This window comes from Sarcophilus harrisii, chromosome 5 (genome assembly GCF_902635505.1).
Source record: "Sarcophilus harrisii chromosome 5, mSarHar1.11, whole genome shotgun sequence".
Classification (NCBI taxonomy): Eukaryota; Metazoa; Chordata; class Mammalia; order Dasyuromorphia; family Dasyuridae; genus Sarcophilus; species Sarcophilus harrisii.
The window spans coordinates 196597120-196618548 of NC_045430.1; the positions used below are offsets into that span (position 1 = coordinate 196597120).

Sequence of the window (21429 nt, forward strand, 5' to 3'; positions counted from 1 at the left end):
GTTATTTTGCCTTGCTATATGTCAATACATTAGATAGTTAATCTAAGTGAAATGGAGGAATACCTCCAAAAATATAGATTGCCCAGATTAACAGAAGAAGAAATAAATTAGTTAATTTGTCCCATTTTAGAAAAAGAAATAGAAGAAGCTATTCATCAGTTCCCTAAGAAAAACTCTCCAGAACCAGATGGATTTACATGTGAATTCTACTAAACATTAAAAAAACAATTAATTCCAATACTATGCCAACTATTTGAAAAACTAAGGAAAGAGGAATCCTCCCAAATTCTTTTTTATGATACCTAAACCGAGTAGGGTGAAAATAGAAAAAGAAAATTAGAAAATACTTTCCCTAATAAATATTGATGCAAAAATACTAGATAACATATTAACAATGAGATTATATAAAGTCATCCCCAGAATAATTCAACATGATCAAGTAAGATTTATATCATGAATTCGGGGCTGGTTTAATATTAGGAAAACTGTTAGCATAATTGATTATATCAATAACCAAACTAACCAAAATCATATGATTATCTTAATAGATACAGAAAAAGCATTTGATACAATCCAACACCCATTCCTATTAAAAACGCTAGAGAGTATAGGAATAAAAGAAGTTGTGCTTAAAATGATTAATACATGTACTTAAAAGCATCAGCCAGCATCATATGTAATGGGGATAAACTGGAACCATTCCCAATAAGATGAAGGGTGAAACAAGGTTGGCCACTATCACCATTACTATTCAATATTGTCTTCAAATTGTTAGCTTTGGCAATAAAGGAAGAAAAAGAGATGAAATGAATTACAATAAGTAATGAGGAATCCTTCAGTCTTTGCACATGATATGACAATATGCTTAGAGAACCTTAGAGATTCAACTAAAAATCTACTAGAAACAACACAACTTTAGCAAAATTGTGAATAGCAAAATCCCCATAAGTCATCAACATTTTTATAAATTAACAACAAAGTCCAACATCAAGAGATACAAAGAAAAATTCCATTTAAAATAACTGTCAATAATATGAAATATTTGGGAGTCTATCTGCCAAGGCAGTCAGGAACTATATGAAAACAATTACAATACACTTTCTGCACAAATAAAGTCAGAGCTAGTAAATTAGAAAATTATCAAGTGCTCATGATAGACAGCACAAATAAAATAAAAATGACAATACTACCTAAATTAATCTATTTATTTAGTTTCATGACAATCAAACTCCCAAGAAATTATTTAACAAATCTGGAAAAAATAATAGCAAAGTTCATCTAAAAGAACAAAAGATCAAGAATTCCAAGGGAATTAATTTTTTAAAATACAAATGAAGGTGACCTAGCTATACCAGACCTAAAACTATATTATAAAGCAGTGGTCATGAAAACCATTTGGTACTGACTATGAAATACTGTAGTTGATCTGTGGAACAGGTTAGGTTCACAGAAACAGTAGTAAATTACTATAATACTCTAGTGTTTAACAAACCCAAAGACCCCAGTTTTGGGGATAAGAACTCATGTTTTATCAAAAACTTCTGGGAAAATAGGAAATTAGTATGGCAGAAACTAGATATTGACCCATACTAATACCCAAGATAAGGTTGAAATGGGTTCAAGATTTAGGTATAAAGGATGATATTATAAGCAAATTAGAAGAACAAAAATAGTTTACCTCTCAGATCTGTGGAGACGGAAGGAATTTGTTAGTAACAAAGAACTAGAGTGCATTATTAATAACTTTGATTATATTAAATCAAAAAGGTTTTATACAATCAAAAAATGCAGACAAGATTAGAAAAGAAGCAATAAAGTAAGAAAAAAATTATATTCAAGGGTTCTGATAAAGGCTTCATTTCTAAAATATCTAGAGAATTGATTCAAATTTATAAGAATTCAAGCCATTCTCCAGCAGCATTTCCTTTGGGCTTATATCTCAAAGAGAACATAAAGGAGGGAAAGTACAAAATAGTTTGTGGCAGCCCTTTTTGTAGTGACAAGAAACTGAAAACTGAGTGGATGCCCATCAGTTGGAGAATGGCTGAATAAGTTATGGTATATGAAAGGTATGGAATATTATTATTCTATAAGAAATGATCAGCAGGATTATATCAGAGAGAAGTGGAGGGAATTAGATGAACTGATGCTAGGTAAAATGAGCAGAACCAGGAGATCCTTAAAGAAGGCAAAAACAAGATTTTATGATGAAAAATTCTGATGGACATGACTCTTTTCATTGAGGTGATCCAGTAGGAACTGAGTGTGGGTCACAACAGAATATTTTCACTCTTTTTTTTTCTTGTTTGGTTCCATTTTGGCTTTTTTTCCTCTCTGAAGAAATTTTTATTTTTGATCAGATTTTTCTTGTGCAGCATGATGTTTGTGGAAATATGTATAGAAGAAATGCATATGTTTAACATATATTGGATTACTTATTGCCCAGTGAAGAGGGTAGGGGGAAGGGAGGGAAAATTTAGAACACAAGATTTTGTCATATAATGTTGAAAATTATCCATGTATATAAAAATAAAAAAGCTTTAACTTAAAAAAAAAAAGAATTGGACATGTTGATCAACAAAAAAGAGTGATCATGGTAGAGATCAGTGCCGTGAAATCTGCAAAATAAAAGTTGAAAACTGCTGCTTGGATAACATTGATTTAAGTTTTATTAAAACTATACTTTCAGCAGAGCTGAGTGGACAAAAAGTAGATTGCCTGCACTTAAGGGAAATAACTTGTGAAGAACAGATAGAAGATGTGCCTGTAATTTTTTCTATTCATGAAATACTATTAGAATGCCTCAAGGAATCTATTCAGTTTAATATCTCTATCAGAAATTTGGATGTGACTGAAGAATTAAAAAAAATAGGACACTAACTACAGGTAACAAATTCTCATTAAATATAAGTATTTGTGCCATTTTAAAATAGTGGAAGACAACTAAAATTAGAGGAAAATGGTTCCTTTGGATCAGAGGTAAAGGTTGGTAATTTCAATTCTAATTCTTATTCTAGTTTTCAAAGGAGCATTCCTGCATTTGGATCTTGCTATTAAGAAGTGAAAAATATATTAAGAAATTTTAAAATATTAACTTAAGAATTAGAGAACCTTAATGCTATATTGATTCTTCATTACTGGGGTTCATTAATAATGCTCAAATAATAAGATGCATTTAGTAATAGAATTTAAGTGCATCTCATGGCATAAAGTACAGATAAGGAGCTTCACAGTTTATAAAGACACAATTTAAAAGTGTTGCTTTACTTTACTACTTTTGATGCTTAATCAGAATAAAATTCAATAATGTCATGATCAATTATCACAGCATTTGGATATGATTTACAACATTGAAGAAATTGTGCTTTTATATAAGTATGAATGTTCTTGGTTTATACTGTAGGTCATATACTTTAATTCTCTGACTAGAATGAAAATCTGGAGTAATTCAGTGTCTATATTTCGTTAAAGTAGCCTATGTCATGTTTGACTTACCTCAAAAACTTAGAGTGCTGAAAATTATTTTATTGATTCTCAAAATACAGTCTAAAGTTATCCTTTCAAAATTAAATAATTATTGTTCCTTTATAAGAAGAATACATATTGTGGACAAAACACAAATCATCTGATAAAATCTTGGAAAGAATCTAAGATAACACCTAGTCTAACCTCCTACTTGTAATTGAAGAAATTGAAGTCCAGAAAAGGAAAGTGAGTATTACTTCCAGAGTTTCTTTTAATTGTGAACCCTACTGAAATGATTTTTCATTTCAAGAAGTTATAGTACTGCCTTTGGAATCAAAACACTAAAAATCAGATTCTCCCTCTATCAGTTCTTATGGAACTTAAGTATATCACATAGATTCTTTGGTTTTCTGATTCATCATCTGTAAAATAAAGAGGCTAGATTAAATAGATTCTAAGATGCCTACCATCTCTAGGTAGCAAAATGAAGAAAATGCTGAAGTTGGAATCAGAAATACTTGGGTTTGAATTTGGCTATGATCACTCAGAATATGTGTGATGCTGTGCAAGTCTCTTAATCTGTGTTTCAGTTTTCTCTTCTATAATGGGGGGGGGGGGAGGTAATAATATATAGAGAAGAGAAAATTTGAAAACTTCAGTACAAAGCAGATAAAGCATTACAAAGAAAGTTGGTCATGTGTCAGGGAGACGAGTTCAAGTCCCCTTTCTGTCACATACTTGATGAGTCACCTTAGGTGTCTGTACACAGTGCTCTACACAGTTTTATATGTAAATTGGAAAGAAATTATTAATCTATGTGAGCAAAAGCAGTTTTATAGCTAACAGTTTTATACTAATGAAATCACAGGTCTCATAAAAACAAGGAAAAACAACCTCACAGAGTAGAATGGTATGACAGAAACACTGGATTCCCAGGCACTGTAGAGAAAACGAACTATATTCTGTTCATCTTTTTGTTGTCTTCCTCCTTATTGCAAGCAAAGGTCCATCTTTTCCTCTTCATTTATCATTTCCTGATCAATCTTTCTTCCCAAATAGACTATCCTCTTTTCCCAGTTCTCTCTATACCACTTTGAAAAAAATCATATTTTCTCCTAGAGAAGTATGACATTTAGTAGTATTTTCCACTTCACATGCTATGTGTATATGGTGTGTATGTTTGTAATTGGATTTTGTAATGTGAACATACATAGTAACATGTAACTTTGCAATGAAATCTTGGGATGCAAGATTTAGAAGAGACTTGACAAAGAGGATCCAAGATGGCAGAGTAAAGGGAGTAACTCAATCTCTTCCCCAAATTGCTTGAGGTTTTTTTTTTTTTTTTAAATGACTCTAAACAAAATTTTAGTGCATCAGAATGGACAAAAAGATAAAGTAGAACATTGTCCAAACAAAAACAACTTAGAAGATGAATAGAAAAGGTCTGAGACACCAAGTAGGAATCCAGAATGCAGTTCTGGTACTGGCTGCACTCCTGCTACCAGGATTAGTCTCAGCACTAGCTGAGCAAGACCTCTGAATCAGCAACAGCACTGATGGGTTCCAGACCTCTCAACTCAGTGACAGTTTGCTTTTGATAAATTAGAATCAGTGATTATTAATCTAGTACTATATTATAAGGAGTAGAGAAAAGTTAGGCAATAACAGCAGCAATAATAATAATGTAATTGTATATAGTAATTGTTTATAAAGCACTTTACAAAAATTATTTCTTTTGGTCCTGACAACAACCCTGTGAGATAAATGCTATGATTATTCCTTGCCTCGGCCCGCGAGGCAGAGTGTGTGGACCCTGGAAGAAGAGAGACAAAAGCAAGAGAGAGGGGAGGCGCAGAAGGAGGCAAGACAAAACAATCTGATCAAGCCTTGTTTTAATGAGTGCAATAGTACAGGTATATATAGCAGTAGGAAAGGAAGCAGGGTGGCGCAAACAGTACAGGGTGGGGGTCTTAGACAAAGGATTGGTTTCCCCCTCTAGGATGAGCTGATCAGGTGTCTTTGGTCACTTAGGAAACTCCAGGATGTGATTAGGAGATACAAATAGAGATTACAAATAGAGAAAATGAAGCAAAAAAAGGCTAAATGATTTGCTCAGGGTCACTCAATTGCTAAGTATCTGAAGCCTGAGAAGACAAGTTTTCCTGATTTCTAATTGCACATTGAATCCTCTGTTATATTCTGTTCACTCAGAAAACCTCTTTCATGTATCCTGCCTACACTTGAGAGATATTGCTGGGAAATCTCTGTTTCTTGAAGCTGTAATGATCTATCATTGGGAGAATCTGTTGTAGGGTGAAGTGGTCTAAGCTTGTGAAAGGTTATGCCTATGGTGTATAAAGTCCTACCACAGGTGAAATTTTCCAGATAAGAATCACTTGATAAGCTATGTGTCATTTGTCTGAGGATTTCTGTTGCCAGCTTTGAAATATTATTGTTGACAGACTGATTTCTGAGCAATATGTTTTTGATGAGGTTTAGATTTAGGGACCCCAAACGGAATTAGGTTTCTGGTGGCCAGGGAGTTAAATGAGGTCTAATAGCAGGTTCAGACTTCAGGGAATCAAATGGAGCTCCCCTGCAACCCCTCGGGATTCGGTGCAAGGGTAGGGAGTTTTGGAGACTCCCTTCTGGCAGTGCAAAGCTTCTCTGTAAAGGAATTTACACACCAAAAAAACCTAGATTGATAAAAGAGATTTATTGTGGGGATTGGAAGCATAAAGTCTGGTTAGGGGAATAGGTAAGGGTAAAGAGACAGTGGCACTGGAAAGAGTATTCCAGTGTGCAAAGACCCTTTGGTGTGCCAAGCATAGCATAGCATGGCATGTTTGGAACCTCTGCAAAGAGAGGATTTTAGTTTGTCTCTTTTTATAATGAGAGATTTAGCTAAAGGGGGCCAGTGGGTGGAGTCCCAAGTTGGCTCCATACTGGGTTTCAGCCAGAGCTAGAATCTGAATTGAATTCAATGTGTTTCAGGACTGAGCTGACCCCACCCAGATAACAAGGAAACTGTTTGTCCCTGGGGCAAAGTCCCTCACTGAGGCAGAGTTGAACATTTTCTTCTTCAAGGATTTTCAGAGTTGCGGGGTCCCCTCTTCATTTTGAGTCACAGAAAATGATAAATGTCATCCACATCTGTGACTCTCTACCTGCGTGATCTTGGCCAAAACTCTTGGACTATCTGGAGCTAATCTTTCACTTCTGTAAAATTATGTTGGTAAGCTAAATGACAACTCTATATGTAGATAATAAATGCTAGTTGACTGAGGGATTGGATTATGACTCTGAATTTTTTTATGAAGAGAGTGTCACACTCACCAACAACATGACTAATTTTTATTAGGGAAGTACAAGGTAACTAATAGATGGTTCTCTTGAAGGGACCCCTAAACTCCAGATCTCAGCCAGCCCCACCTAGATTACAGATTGAAGCTGTTTGTCAGTAGCAGGATTCAAGGAGAATTTGTCCTTCAAGGAGTTTTAGAGTTTCAGGAGCCCTTCATTCTTCCAGGTACTTGATACAGAGCAAGAAGATTATCTATTTTCTCCAAGTTGAAGGGTATCTAAGTGGCACAGTAGACAGAGATCAATCCTGGAGTCAGGAGTGTAATGCCGGAGAAACTGAGGCAGAATAGTAATCTCTATTCTGAGATTTTTTTTGATTATTAATTTATTGGAGAGTAAATCAATTAACTGGATAGGACTTTCATCTCAAAGTATCCAGCCCGGAGTATCCATTGACAGCAAGATTTTTATAAGATAACAAGATCAATGATATAATGGGGGGAGGTACCTGGATGGGGATAACTTAATGGGGAGAGACACCTAGAATACCATATTGGAGAGAGGTACTGGAGAGGTTACTGATACTCTAATGATGTCTAATTTAGATAGACCTTTATCTTGTCAAACATTAAGAAGGAGTGTTTATAGCCTAAAGATATAAGACCTTTATCTCATCAAACATTTAAGAGGGAAGGATTGTAGCCTGGAGTTTTGGGGCAGAGCAACTGAGGTAGGACAACCTCAAGGAAACTATGGCATAAGAGGAGGACCTGAGTTCAGATCTGATCTCAGACACTTGACACTTACAAGGTTATGACCCTAGGCAAGTCACTTAACTCCAATTCCACCTCACCCCACCCCACCTGAAAAAATAAAAAAAAGCTTTTCACCAATCATCTAAGGAAGACTCTTAGTTCTTCATTGCTCATTTGTTAAATATACATGGCATTTACCCTATAGTTAGAAACCTAAGGTCAAATTTTAGACTTTTCTCTGTGATGTGATAACTTTAATAAACATGAGGCTTTATGAATTATATAAATAGCCTTTTAATGAAAATCTGTCTTTCTAAGCTCACATTCAAATCTCAGCTGGAGAAGGAGATTTAATGGTAACAGCACATAATTCACAAATGCTTGTAAATTGATTTTTCAGTTTTACCATGATAGATTTGGGCTGGTTGTTTGTATTATCCACAAAGCCTGTATTACTGTAGCACATTTATCTAAATGAAGGCTGCATTTAAAAAGATATTGTACTATAGAAGAATGAAGCAAATGTATTTGAATTATTGAAGAAATTGATGAGCTTCCCATAATTTCCTATTTTGTGATGCAAAATTCTTAATCTTAAGGGATTTGTTAACAATAAGCCATATTTACTAGTATAATCTTCTACCCACTTTAGCAGATGTTACCTCTGTAAGAGGATATGGAAAGAGATGGAATTGTATAGACAAATTGCTCTAGGCTACAGCTATAGAAAACTCAGACTTTGAGAGCCTAGCTATGATATTACTTCTTTCAAATCTCTTCAAAGATGTCAGTATTATTCAAATGATCTTCCTTTCTGCAATTACATCTTGTTAATACGAATAGGGTGCTGCCCTGGGAAACTAGATCTGGGTTTGAATTCTGCCTTTAATACTTAATTCTTGTATGAAGTACTTAGGTGATTCATCCTCTCTCAGTTTCAACTTCCTCATTCCTTAAGAAACCTTGGTTTAGTTAGCCTTTCATTTCCCAATTGATATTCAAATTAGATTTTGTTTTCTGTTCTTTGCTAGCACGTAAAACATTGATAACACATAGAGTTATTTTTTGTTTATTTTTGCTCTTAAATCCCCTCCTTTATATCAAGTAACTTCCATTTTTATTTAAATTGAAGTTAGAAGAATGGAAAAACACATTAAGTACAAAGATGCAGACATTATTTAATAAAAGTAATCTATTACATTTATGCCTTCTATCTGTTTTTGAACAAATATAAGCTGACTAGAAAGATATCTAGAAAAAGAGGAAAGAACTCCCATTTTTGATCAAATACTGTTTTTCATTATGCTAGAAAGAAGTTCCATTTAAATGTAGCAGTTGTCTTGTTGACTTGATTAAACCCGAAAATGTTAAAATATATTAATTTTTTTTTCCTCTGGCTTAACACTTTTCTATAATTGAGAGGAAGAGGGATTTTGCTAATATCATCAGAAGACATTTATTAAATATATCCAAAAGAATGGGTCATCAGTAAATAGTATCACAAAGTCTTAGTATTTGATCATATTATTTCGTATTCAAATAGAATGCTTTTCATTTGATTCAGAATAACTTGGTGCTACAGAAAACAGGCTAAAAACCTATAGAATATTTGTAGGCTAGTCTCTATCTTGACATCTATATTTAATATTTCTTATTTTATGATATGAAAAAAAGCTAAGTGATTCAAAAACCAGAAATGGTGTAGCTTTTGTTTTCTATGAAATTATAATAAGCCTTCAGTTCAATATGGAGTCCATGAGATTTGACTTCAAGTCTGCCATTTCTCTTACTTTATTAGTAATCTAGAAGGAAAAATAACCAAGAATATGATGGTTGCAGAGTGTAACAGGGTGGTGAAGGTAATAGCAGGAAAAAAGATTGAATTTTCTGTCGTATATCTTTAAACTTGAAGTCTTTAGGTCAAGATAGCAATAGTATGAGATCCAAAACAATGGTCTGAATTATTTATCTCTATAAATAGAAAAGTTTTCAATTTCTTAGACACAAAGTAAGCAAATCAAACACACACACACAAAAAAAAACCCCCATGACATAGAGAGAATAATGATGGGTTATAATTTAAATTTTCCAAAATGAATATAACTGAAGTTAACTTTTATTTATTATTTTGCCTGGGAAAATAATGGACTCTAAGCTTGCTTTATGCTTTTAGATAGCTAAAGTGAAAAAAAAAAATCTCTTATTTATTAAAGTATTATCTTGGGAATTGTTATCACAGAATAATTCCTTCTTCCCAAGTCATATTAAAGTGATTATTTGGCACTTATGTAAAGAAAATAGAAAATTTTGTGTTTGATTTTCTGAAGATAAGCCTCTACTTCACTTTTTTTTTTTAATTTTCAAGGAGAAAACTATAGAAAAGTGCTTCACACTATTTAAATTCTAGTTTCAGTTTACAGTAGATTTCATTTTAAGGAAATAAAAGTAAATCCATTCTATAGTACAGACTTCAGATGCATACATTTCATTGCATGAAATTATATATTAAATATGGATTAAAATCTTTCTTTCATGCTTATTCTATATGTCATTAAATAACTATCCTTATTCTCTTCATTTGTAAAATGTAAGAAAGAATACACATCTTGTTGAGAAAGTCTTTGTAACCATCAAAGTAGTGAATGTGATATATTGATGATGATGATGATGATAGCACAACAACTACAACAACACTGTTCAACTCTATTTTGAGTATCTTCAAGAGAAAATTTGAAGTAGGGAAATGTATATGGCAGAATTTCATAAAAAGATGATTTAACATATATGTGTATGTTGGTACAGTAAAGTGGGAAGATTCTGCAAAGAATCCTAAATTTAAAATATATGTATTGGCTTGTATTTTAAGACTAGACATACAATTTCATGAGTGTAGAAAAATTCCATTAAGAAAACTCCTGCTAACAATGAAGATCAGCAGAAAATCCTTTGTAGAGAGAATTGTCAACTGTATAATTTATAGTCTTAAAGAGAAACCTGAAGTACTGTGATGTTAAATAATGTGCCTTGGAAAACAGCCTACATGTTACATTACACTGTCAGAAATGTATCGTAATAAACACAATGAATTTAACAGTTTGGTTATCTAACAAAGTGTATTATTTTGGAAAATTCAAGGCTTTCCTCATAGCTTTTTTTTTTTTTTTTTGCTTTTCAGGCATTTCCAGGAAATATAAACTCTGATGGTGTAGTCCGCCATGATTTGCAACACCCAGTCATTGCCCGTTATGTCCGCATAGTGCCCTTAGACTGGAATGGAGAAGGTCGGATTGGGCTGAGAATTGAAGTCTATGGGTGTTCTTATTGTGAGTAGTACATATTTGCAATCTGTCATGGTATCTTTATCAGTATCAGTAGAATGATGTACAATTCATTAATTATCTCCTTCTATGTCAATAAACTGCCTTCTACATTTAGGTATGTGTAGATCTATACATATATGCATATATATGAAAAGTATATTAAACCAACACTTTAAATCTTATTTTTAATAGATGAATGTAACCAAAACCTATAAGTTATGTTGCCTTAAAGTCTTATGAAAATTTCAAAATAGAATAAACCTAACTACTGCATTGATAGATTTTTCTTGGGAGTTACTTCTTATAGATCCAAAAAATAAATTTCCTTTGAAATTATTTTGATTGCTTGTGAAGGAATGTAGCTGGGCTTATATTCCTATGGACATATGGAACCAAAAAAAAATTAATTGATTTTTCTAGACATAATCTAATCAGTTAATAAGGCAAGACCACAGTGCTTACATTTCTTTCTGTACTGCACAAACACATAGATTAGGAATATATTGCAATACAGTTCTGCTTCTTTGTGTCAGTGAGTCCTTTGAAAGAGATCATCTAGATCTCTCAGTTCAAATATTGTACCTTACACAAAAAAAATTTCAAAATGCATGGTGGATATTCTACCTCCATTTTAAAGATGTTGATTTTCAGAATCCTGCTGAACATCCAGACAGATATGTGTAGCTAGCAGGTAGAGATACAAATATATTATAACACATAGTAAAATATTTACCATCTACAGTTTGTCCTTTATAAACAACCAAAACAAAAAAGAAAACAGATTTATGAATATATAAAACATAAGAAAATATTTTAAAGTGATTTGCCATCTTGAATATCCTTTCCACTGTTTCATACTGAAGCCCTATCAGACCTTATTAGATAGTTTAATCACACTTTACTAGATAGCTTTATAAATTGACTATGGATAGAAAAAACATCACCATCAACTTGTGGCTAAGTATTATATTTTTGCTGATTACTTTCTTCAAACTCATTCTGAACATGGAATAATAGTTCTTCACTTAACTCATGAACAAATCACTTTTCTTTTTAAACTTGGTAGAATTTCCTAGATATTATGTTCTACTTGAAAAAATTTCCAACAACCTTGGGGAACACTCTCACATTATTATATAGCATTGAAAGACTGAATTTAAAAAAGGAAAAGGGTTTGGAAGAGGATGAAATGGATAGGTAGTATCATATAAACAATTAACATGAACTTGCACAGAGTGCTAGAAATAGTGGAGAATAGAAGGACATAGCTTGCTTCAGTCCAGCGATAATATTGAGAATAAAAACAAAATCACAATAAAACATCAGTAGATAAGTATCAGAGAGCAAGCTTTTTTATAGGATAACAAGAATAATGACATAATGGGGGAGGTACCTAGATGGGGATAACCTAATGGGGAGAGGCACCTAGGTTGACACAATGGCAGGAGGTACTGGAGAAGTTATTGATATTCTAATGACATCTAAAATGGATAAACCTTTATCCTGTCAAACATTAAGAAGGAATGACTATAACCTAAAGATATAAAACCTTTATCTCATCAACCATTTAAGTGGAAATGATTATGACTTGGGGTTTTGGGACAGAGCAACTGAGATAGACCTTTATCTCATCAAACATTAAGAGGGAAAGGTTATAACCTGAAGCAGAGTAACTAAATAGGACAATTAGGGAAACTAGGTCAGGACATCAAAAGGGAACTGTGGCACAACATGAGGAAAATAAATGTATAAAAGATATAAAACAAATAATAAAATGTTCTTCACAGAACAACGGAATGGAAAAATTGTTGGTATATTTTCAACAAAGATGCTTATACATGATTGCTTAGAATTGCTTTGAGTTTATGTAAGCATTTTATTTGAGACTTTCATTCAATATAATTTTGTTCTGTATTGAAAATTCTAATCAAATATTCAAATGAATATGGAATGTGTACCATTAATTAAGGGAAAGCTTTAGTGATCCCAGCTATCCAATAATTAATTGAACTCATTGTAATCCATGATCCCTAAGGATTTCACAATACTTAAGTGCCAAGTGACATACAATAAAAAAGTAAGCAGAATAGCATTTTTCATACTATGAATTTAAATACTATTTCTGAATTAAAAACATCTTTATTAATCATTACTATCCAAGAAAGGAAGAGATTGCACAAATGATTAGTGATCTCTCAAAACTTGAAAGTTTTTTAAAAGAAATTGAAGGAGCACATTAGCATTATTATTAAAAAGAAATTCTTACTTTAAGTAGAAAGTTAGGCTAGTCAGTGCATCTTAAACTTTTCCCACTCATTACTGCTTTTTGCCTGATAAAATTATACATGAATCTGTACCTAGGTATATAAAATAGGTATAGAAAACCAATTTTTATTTATAATAAATCATTATTTATGACCCATACATTCAGTTAGCATATGGGGCCACAAACCATATTTTAAGAAACTGGGGACTAACTGACCTTTAAGATCCCTTTCAATTCTATGAATTAGCAGAAGAAACTATTTCATAAGAAACTGTTAGTAACAGAAAGCACCCAAGAATAAGAATTCAGATCTTGCTTCTGTCACTTTATTTCCATGAGAAATTCACTGGAATTTTCTGAAACATAGTTTCCTCATCTCCCAGGGTTGTTTTTAGGGCTCAAATGAGATTATATATGTTACATGATTGACAAGCTTTAAAGCTCATTTTTTTCTCTTTAAAACTCAATGTTTTTAAGTGACTGGTCTCCTCCGTTTACAAAGTTCAGTTCTAAAATATTGTGGTTTGTGTATTGATAAGGAATTACTTAACCTAGAAAAACTAGAAGCCTTTTTTTTTTTTTTTTTTTTGGTTTTTGAATTGTTCAATAGCATATGATTCTCAATTATCTTTTTTTGGAGTTTTCTTGGCAGAGATACTGAAATAATTTGTCATTTCCTACTCCATCAAATTTTACGAATGAGAAAACTGAAGCAAATAGGGTTGTGATTGGTCCATGATCACCCAACTAGTGTCTGAGGCTGGATTTAAATTAAAGAAAATGACCTTTTTATTCTAAATTTTATTTTTTTTTAGGTTATACATGTGCATTCATTTTTAACTTCATGTTGAGAGAGAAAAATCAGAACAAAAGGGAATGATCTTGAAAAAGGAAAAAAAAAAAAAACAAAAGAGAAAAAGATGAAAATGGCATGCTTTGATTCACATTTAGTTTCCATAGTTCTTTCTCTAGACGCATTTGCTATTTTCCTCCCAAAATTTATTGAAATTGCCTTGGATCACTGAATTGCTGAGAAGAGTTAACTTTATCATAGTGATCATCACACACTCTTGGCTGATAGTGTGTGCAATATTTTTTGAGTTCTGCTCATTTCACTCAGCATCAGTACATGTAAGTTTTTCCAAGCTTTTCTGAAACCATCCCTGTTCATTATTTCATTCTTTTTTTCTATTTTTTAGGTTTTACATGTACATTTTTTAACATATATACATATGAGTCACATTGGGGGAGAAAGACTAAAAGGGAAATATAATATGAAAAAAAAACTCAAGGAAAAAATATTAAAATACTAGACTTTTAAACTGTATTCCATCTTCATAGTTCTCTCTCTGGAGGTGTATGGAATTTTCCATCCACTGTTTAGTAGAATTGTTTAGGATCACTGAATTACTGAGAAAAGCCAAATCTATCATAATCGATCAACCCACAATCTTGTTGTTGCTGTGGACAATGTTTTCTCATTGTGCTTGCTTCACTCAGCATCAGTTCATGTAAACCTTTTCAGGTTTTCCTGAAATCAGCCTGTTCATAATTTCCTATAGAACAGCAATATTCCATTCCATCCTTAAACCATAACTTATTCAGCCATTTCCTAATTGATAGATATCCACTCATTTTTTCAATTCCTTGCCATTGCAAACATTTTGGCACATGTGGATTTTTTCTCCTACTTTATTATCTCTTTGGGTCATAGATCCAATAGTGGCACTGCTGGATAAAAAGGTATGCACAGTTTGATAACCCTTTGGGCATAATTCTAAATTGTTCTCCAGAGTGGTTGGATCAATTTACAACTCCAGCAACAATATCTTAGTGTTTTGGTTTCCCACATTCCTTCCAATATTTATCTTTATTTTTTCTTGTTATTTTATCCCAAAATGATAGTTGTAAAGTGATTCTTCAGAGCCGTTTTAATTTGCATTTTCTAAGAATCTGTGATTTTGAGCACATTTTCATATAAGTATAGATGGCTTTAATTTCTTCAAAAGAGGAACCTTCCTAATTCCAAGTTCAGTACTCTATGCATTGCCCCACCTTATTGTCTAGAATATTCCTGCAAAATTAAAACCTTTCTGTTGGCCTTTGATTAGTGAACAGTAGGAAAAAAGAAGCAAAGTGGAAAGTACAAAATCTCAATTAGCCTAAGTTTATGGACAGTAGCGTGGTAGATAGCAACTCCACAGAACAACAACAATAACAACAAATACACACATAGACACACAGAGTTATATAGGGCCTTACAAAGGCTTGAAACAATATTGAAAGTGTCAAATCAGAACCTAACCAAATTCTTTATTCAAGAAGTTGAGGAATAGGGACAGAATGTCAGATGACTTGGAAGGAGAATGTCTTAAACTTAGAATTGTTTCTTTGTTTTTTAACTTTGTTTCCTTAAGGAGTTTCCAAAATCAGGTTTTTTTCTAGTCAAGACATTTCCTTATTAGTCAATCACATGAAACCATTTAATTTGAATAAAAGGTCTCAAAGACAACAGAGTCTTCCTACTCTATAAAATTTGTAGGATTTTCCTACCGTTGAATAAAATGCTAACTAACTATTTATGTCATAGCTCCCTTCCTTTGAATTTTAAAGTTTCTTTTTTGAGATGTTTCTTCCATACTCATGGCTAACTACGGCTTCCATACTCATAGAACATAGATTTTTATTCATTTTCTCTACAACATATTATTAAAAGGATTTTATTCTTAAAGGATAAAAAATATAAAATACAAAATTTGTTTTAATATGTCCAATTAATGCTCATTTCACTCAGCATCAGTTCGTGTAAGTCTGTCCAGGCCTTTCTGAAATCATGCTGTTGGTCATTCTTACAGAACAATAATATTCCATAATATTCATATGCCACAATTTATTCAGCCATTCTCCTTGATGGGCATCCACTCAGTTTCAGTTTCTAGGCACTACAAAGGGGGAACGCCTGCATTCCTGCACATACAGGTCCTTTCCCTTCTTTGCCTTGATCTCTTTGGGATATAAGCCCAGTAATTGTGCCATGGATCAAAGGGTATGCAAGTTTGATAACTTTTTTTGAGCATAGTTCAAATTGCTCTCAGAGATGGTTGGATGTATTCACAGTTCCACCAACAATGGTGGTGTCCCTGTTTTCCCCATCCCTTCCAACATTCCATTATCATTCCCTGTCATTCTAGCCAATCTGACAGGCGTGTAGTGGTATCTCAGAGTTGTCTTAATTTGCGTTTCTCTAATTAATAATAACTGGGTATCTTTTCATATGGTTAGAAATAGTTTCCAATTTCTTCATCTGAAATTGTCTGTTCATATCCTTTGACCATTTATCAATTGGAGAATGGCTTGGTTTTATAAGTGAATTAAATTCTCTATATTTTGGAAATGAGGCCTTTATCAGAATCTTTGACTGTAAATATGTTTTCCCAGTTTATTGCTTCCCTTCTAATCTTGTCTGCATTAGTCTTGTTTGTACAAAAACTTTTCAGTTTGATATAGTCGAAATTTTCTATTTTGTGATGAGTAATGATCTCTAGTTCTTCTTTGGTCATAAATTCCTTCCTCTTCCACAGGTCTGAGAGGTAAACTCTCCTGTGTTCCTCTAATTATTTATAATCTCATTCTTCATGCCTAGGTCATGAACCCATTTTGACCTTATTTGCAGTTGTGCGGTGTTTGGTGTAGATCAATGCCCTAGTTTCTGCCATGTGGTTACCAATTTTCCCAGCAATTTTTTGTCAAACGGTAAGTTCTTATCCCAAAAGCTGGGGTCTTTGGGTTTGTCAAAGACTAGGTTGCTATGGTTGTGACTGAACGTCCCTTGAACCTAACCTATTCCACTGATCCAGCTAATCTGTTTCTTAGCCAATACCAAATGGTTTTGTGCTTTCTTTGCTCTATAATATAATTTTAGATCCTGGTACAGCTAAACCACCTTCATTTGATTTTTTTTTTTTTTTTCATTAATTCACCAAAAATTCTTGATCTTTTGTTTTCCATATGAGATTTGTTGTTATTTTTCCTAGGTCATTAAAATAGTTTTTGGGAGTCTGATTGATTGGTATAGCGCTAAACAAATAGATTAGTTTAGGTAGTATTGTCATCTTTTATTATATTTGCTCACCCTATCAACAGCATTTAATATTTTCCAATTGGTTAGATCAGACTTAATTTGTGTGGAAAGTGATTTATAACTTTATGCCAGTTTCTGATTTTCCCTTGGCAGATAGATTTAGAAATATTTTACACTATCAGTAGTTACTTTAAATGGAATTTCTCTTTGTAGACTGTTGGATTTTGTTAGTGGTATATATAAGAATGCTGACTGACTTGTGTGGGTTTTATTTGTAAACTAGCTTAACTTTGCTAAAATTGTGGATTATTTCTAATAACTTTTTTAGTACAGAATCTCTGGGGTTCTCTAAGTATACCATCATATCATCAGCAAAATTCAATATTTGGTTTCCTCATTGCCTATTCTTATTCCTTTAATCTCTTTCTCAGTTCTTATTGCCAAAGTTAGCATTTCTAATACAATATTAAAAAGTAATGGTGATAGTAGGTGTGAAGATCGTGTATTTTTAAATCAACAGGAGTCAGGAATTCAGGTTAGGGGAAAATCGTCAGTCTTTATTCTCAGTGAAGAAGGAGGATCGGAGGGTGGAAAGAGAATCAGCGATAACTTATGTGTGCAACTGAGTCAAGAAGCTAGCTCAACCAGCAGCCACACAACCAGCAGCTCAGGGAATACTCCAACCCAGACCTAATCTCTCCCAGCCTACTCTTCCTGTCTCTCTCTCTGCCTCCACCCACTAAAATCATCATTTCCTATACAACATCGGGACTTGCACGGAAGTGGGCAGGGACCCTTCTTTATCAATCATGTATATTAATAGAGAGTATAGCCAATTACTATTTAGCCTCACGTACTTGGGACCTCAGTGCATCAACTCAAACCTCAGCCCATTACATCTCCCGCTTTCTTTTATTTTAGAACATAGGTGATCATGCCATCCCTGACTCCTCAGGGAGGTCAGAGCCCAGGGGAGGTGATCCTGGCCTCCCTGACTTCTCGGGAAGGAGGTGAAAGCACCGAAAAGGAGGTGATCACAACCTCCTGACTTCTCAGAAAAGGCGGTGAAAGCACTAAAGAGATGATCATGCCCTGACATCTCAGGAAGGGAGATGAAAAGCACCAAAGGGAAATGGGGGTTGCTAAGGTTTGGGCTGAAGGGTCTTATTATGCACAAACCCATCAGCATGGGAGGGTATTACTGGCACATAGCAATAACATGAGGCTTTTAGGGATGACTCTCCCCACAGTCAGTGCAGGCTCGATGGTGGTGTAACAAGCATGAATTGTACACGCAAGTAGTGGAATAGCAAACAATATAAATCAACATGGTGTTGAAAGATCACCAAAGTCATAGAGAGGAGGGTATGTAAAACAGTCACACATACACCTTCTTCAGCAGCCAAAGAGATAGTCCAAAACCAATCTATTGTCCATTGCTTCACATGTCAGGAGATCAATGATCCCCTTGAGTTTTGAAGTCCTATAAAGATCTTTTTATGTGTTAGGGAATCCAATGATTCCAGCAGATTTTTTGAAGTGTTGTAACAGTCTTATCATTTCTCAGAGAATCCAATGATTCCTGAGAGTTTTCAAGTCCCTATGCCTCAGAGAATCCAATGATTCCTGAAAGTTTTCAGAATCCCTATGGCTCAGAAGGAATCCAATGATTCCTGAGGGTTTTGAAATCCAACAATCTTTGATGAAATGCGAATTAAACTCAACTGCCAGCATGCTCTCTTTCAATGGTGAGCACAATCAGCAACAAGAGAACCACCGATATTTCTTGGAATTCTTCTCCTTTGTTTTCAAGGGTCTGCTCTGTCTCTCTGCGATGGACAAGGCGAATATGGCTCATTGGCACCCATCGGTTCTTACTCCACCTGTAGAGATACAAGCAAACCCTCTCCCAAAGCAGTTAGCCTATCTGTGGTCTTTTCCATTCACCCTGGGTCTCTCCACATCACCTGGCGATTATCTAAAGATAGTGGAGCTGCTCACACTGGACACTGACCTTGGTGGGTTATAAAACCTGTCTGCCGGAGCCAGTGCATCTTTGGTAAAAAAATCAAGGATTAGTATAAGAGCTAGATTTAGAAGTTCTCTAGGGTTCCACCTGTTAATCTGCCTCTTTTTGTTTTAGACGATCTTAATATCTCATTCCTCCACTATTACCAATCACATGAGGGATTCAGGTGTTATGCTTACATGGTATTAATAAAATCTTATACTGTGCCTAAAAAAGAGATGTTAAAAATGTTTTGATGGGATAATTGTTGTTGTGTCAGTGATCCCATCCACCGGGACTCAGTTATTCGGTAAAGGAACAAAGGGGACCAGCCTAAAAAGAAATGGGCGGAAGGAGGGAGGGGAGACGGCATACGGTTTGAGCAAGTCATTTATTGCTAGAAACAGCTCAGGTTATAGAGATTGGAAACTAGAGTGAGATACGTGAGGACAAAAGCTGGCAGGGAGAGGTGAAGCATGTGCATTGCGTGGGAGAAAAGGAGTATGGGAGGGCTAGGAGGGAACGAATGTTCGGGAGGAGGAAGGACATCCTGTGGTTATTGTTCTTATCTGAGTTTCCAGGGTCGTTACGCCCGAGACATCTCTGTGGCTGACACAATACCATAGATATGTGTTCTGAGGTGCGGGGGTCGTTCTGCTTTCCTGGCCATTTGGCCTCCATCTGTTGCAAGGTCTGCAGTCTGGTAATTTTCCATGACTATGGTCCGGTCACCAACACACTCGGGCTATCTCTTTTGCTGCTGGCATTGCAGAAATTGAATCCCGAAAGGTGTCTACAACATGGATGAAAGACAGACAACCAAAAGATTTATAATGGGTCACATCCATTTTGCCAGATTTCATTGGGTCTCAAACCACGGGTTCTTCCCTGGAGGCAGTGTGGGAGCATGGAAAGGAAGGCAAGCTGTACAGGCTTTACTATGCTCCTAGCTTCCTCTCTTGTTATTCCAAATTGTAAACGTAAAGCTCGAGCAGCCTGATGATATTTAGAATATGAGATGCCTGGCTTCTTGGAACTCAAAGAAATTGACCGAACATGGTTAAGAAGGCTATCTGCCTTTGGTGCCATCAAATATGGGACCTGGAAGTCCACTATGAGAATGGACATATAATATAGATCTTACCTGGATGCTTTTCTCACTTGCTCTTGAAGTTTCTTAAAGAGCTGATATATATTAGAGGCTGCAAATTTTATTTGGGCTGTGGCAATTCTTTGTACCATACCTACTGAATAGGCCGAATCAGATATTATATTTATGTCACCTGGATAATAAGTAAGGGATAGAATGATGCATTACAATTCATTCTGCTGAGTGGACTGAAAAGGAGTTCTGACTACTCTCTTTATAGTTAGATCATGAGAGTACACAGCACAAATAGTATGTTTGGATGCATCCGTGAAGATAGTTGGTCCTTTAAGAGGAACTTTAGAAACTTTTTCTTCAAGAATCCATTGCCAATTATGTAATAGTCTAGTTATCTTTAATGGAGACACATGTATAAAATTTGGAGCCATAGCTAATAAAATTTGCCACTCTGAGATGGTCTCACAACACACATTAATTTGTGTATTGGTATAAAAGGTGTATATCTTGTCAGGTCTTGTCCCAGATAATTGTACTGCTTGCTAGTGGCCTTTAATAAAATTCTAGCCACAAGCACTGGGTAGGAGTGTAAAGGCTTTGTTCTGGTTGTGCCGGGAGGTTCACCACTCTATCACACTGTGTCCTTGATGAAGGACTGCTGTAGGATCCTCTTTGTGGCAAAACTGAATATCTCAAGGGTTTTGGTGACTCTTTCATACCATTGGATAAAAGCCAGTTCAACTTCTCTCAAAGCCTCTTGAGCTTCTTTTGTAAGCTGGCGTGGTGAATTTAAAGCACTGTCTCCCCTTAAAATGTCATATAATAGTTGTAACTGATAGGTAGTCAAACCTAACACTGGTCACATCCATTGGATATCTCCTATCAATTTCTGAAAATCATTCAATGTGTTTAGCTTTTCTGTTCTTAAGGACAGTTTTTGTACTGTAAGCACCTTAGGGTATACTTCATATCCTAAATATTGAAAAGGAGCATGTCTTTGAATTTTTTCTGGTGCTATGTATAATTTAATTCCTTAGTGTTTCTATGGTCTTTTGTAGACATGCTTCTAACATTTGTTCCTCAGATGACATACCAAAATATCATCCATGTAATGTAATAGCTA

At 34.5% G+C, this 21429-nt stretch overlaps 1 protein-coding gene across 1 annotated transcript in view; it reads left to right on the forward strand.

The window, feature by feature from the left end:
- CNTNAP2 (contactin associated protein 2) overlaps positions 1-21429 on the forward strand; it is a 2632466-nt gene that overhangs the window by 998830 nt on the left and 1612207 nt on the right. The window contains exon 4 of the mRNA XM_031941247.1: positions 10702-10849. Coding sequence (XP_031797107.1) covers positions 10702-10849 — 148 coding nt within the window. The remainder of the gene's footprint in view (positions 1-10701; positions 10850-21429) is intronic.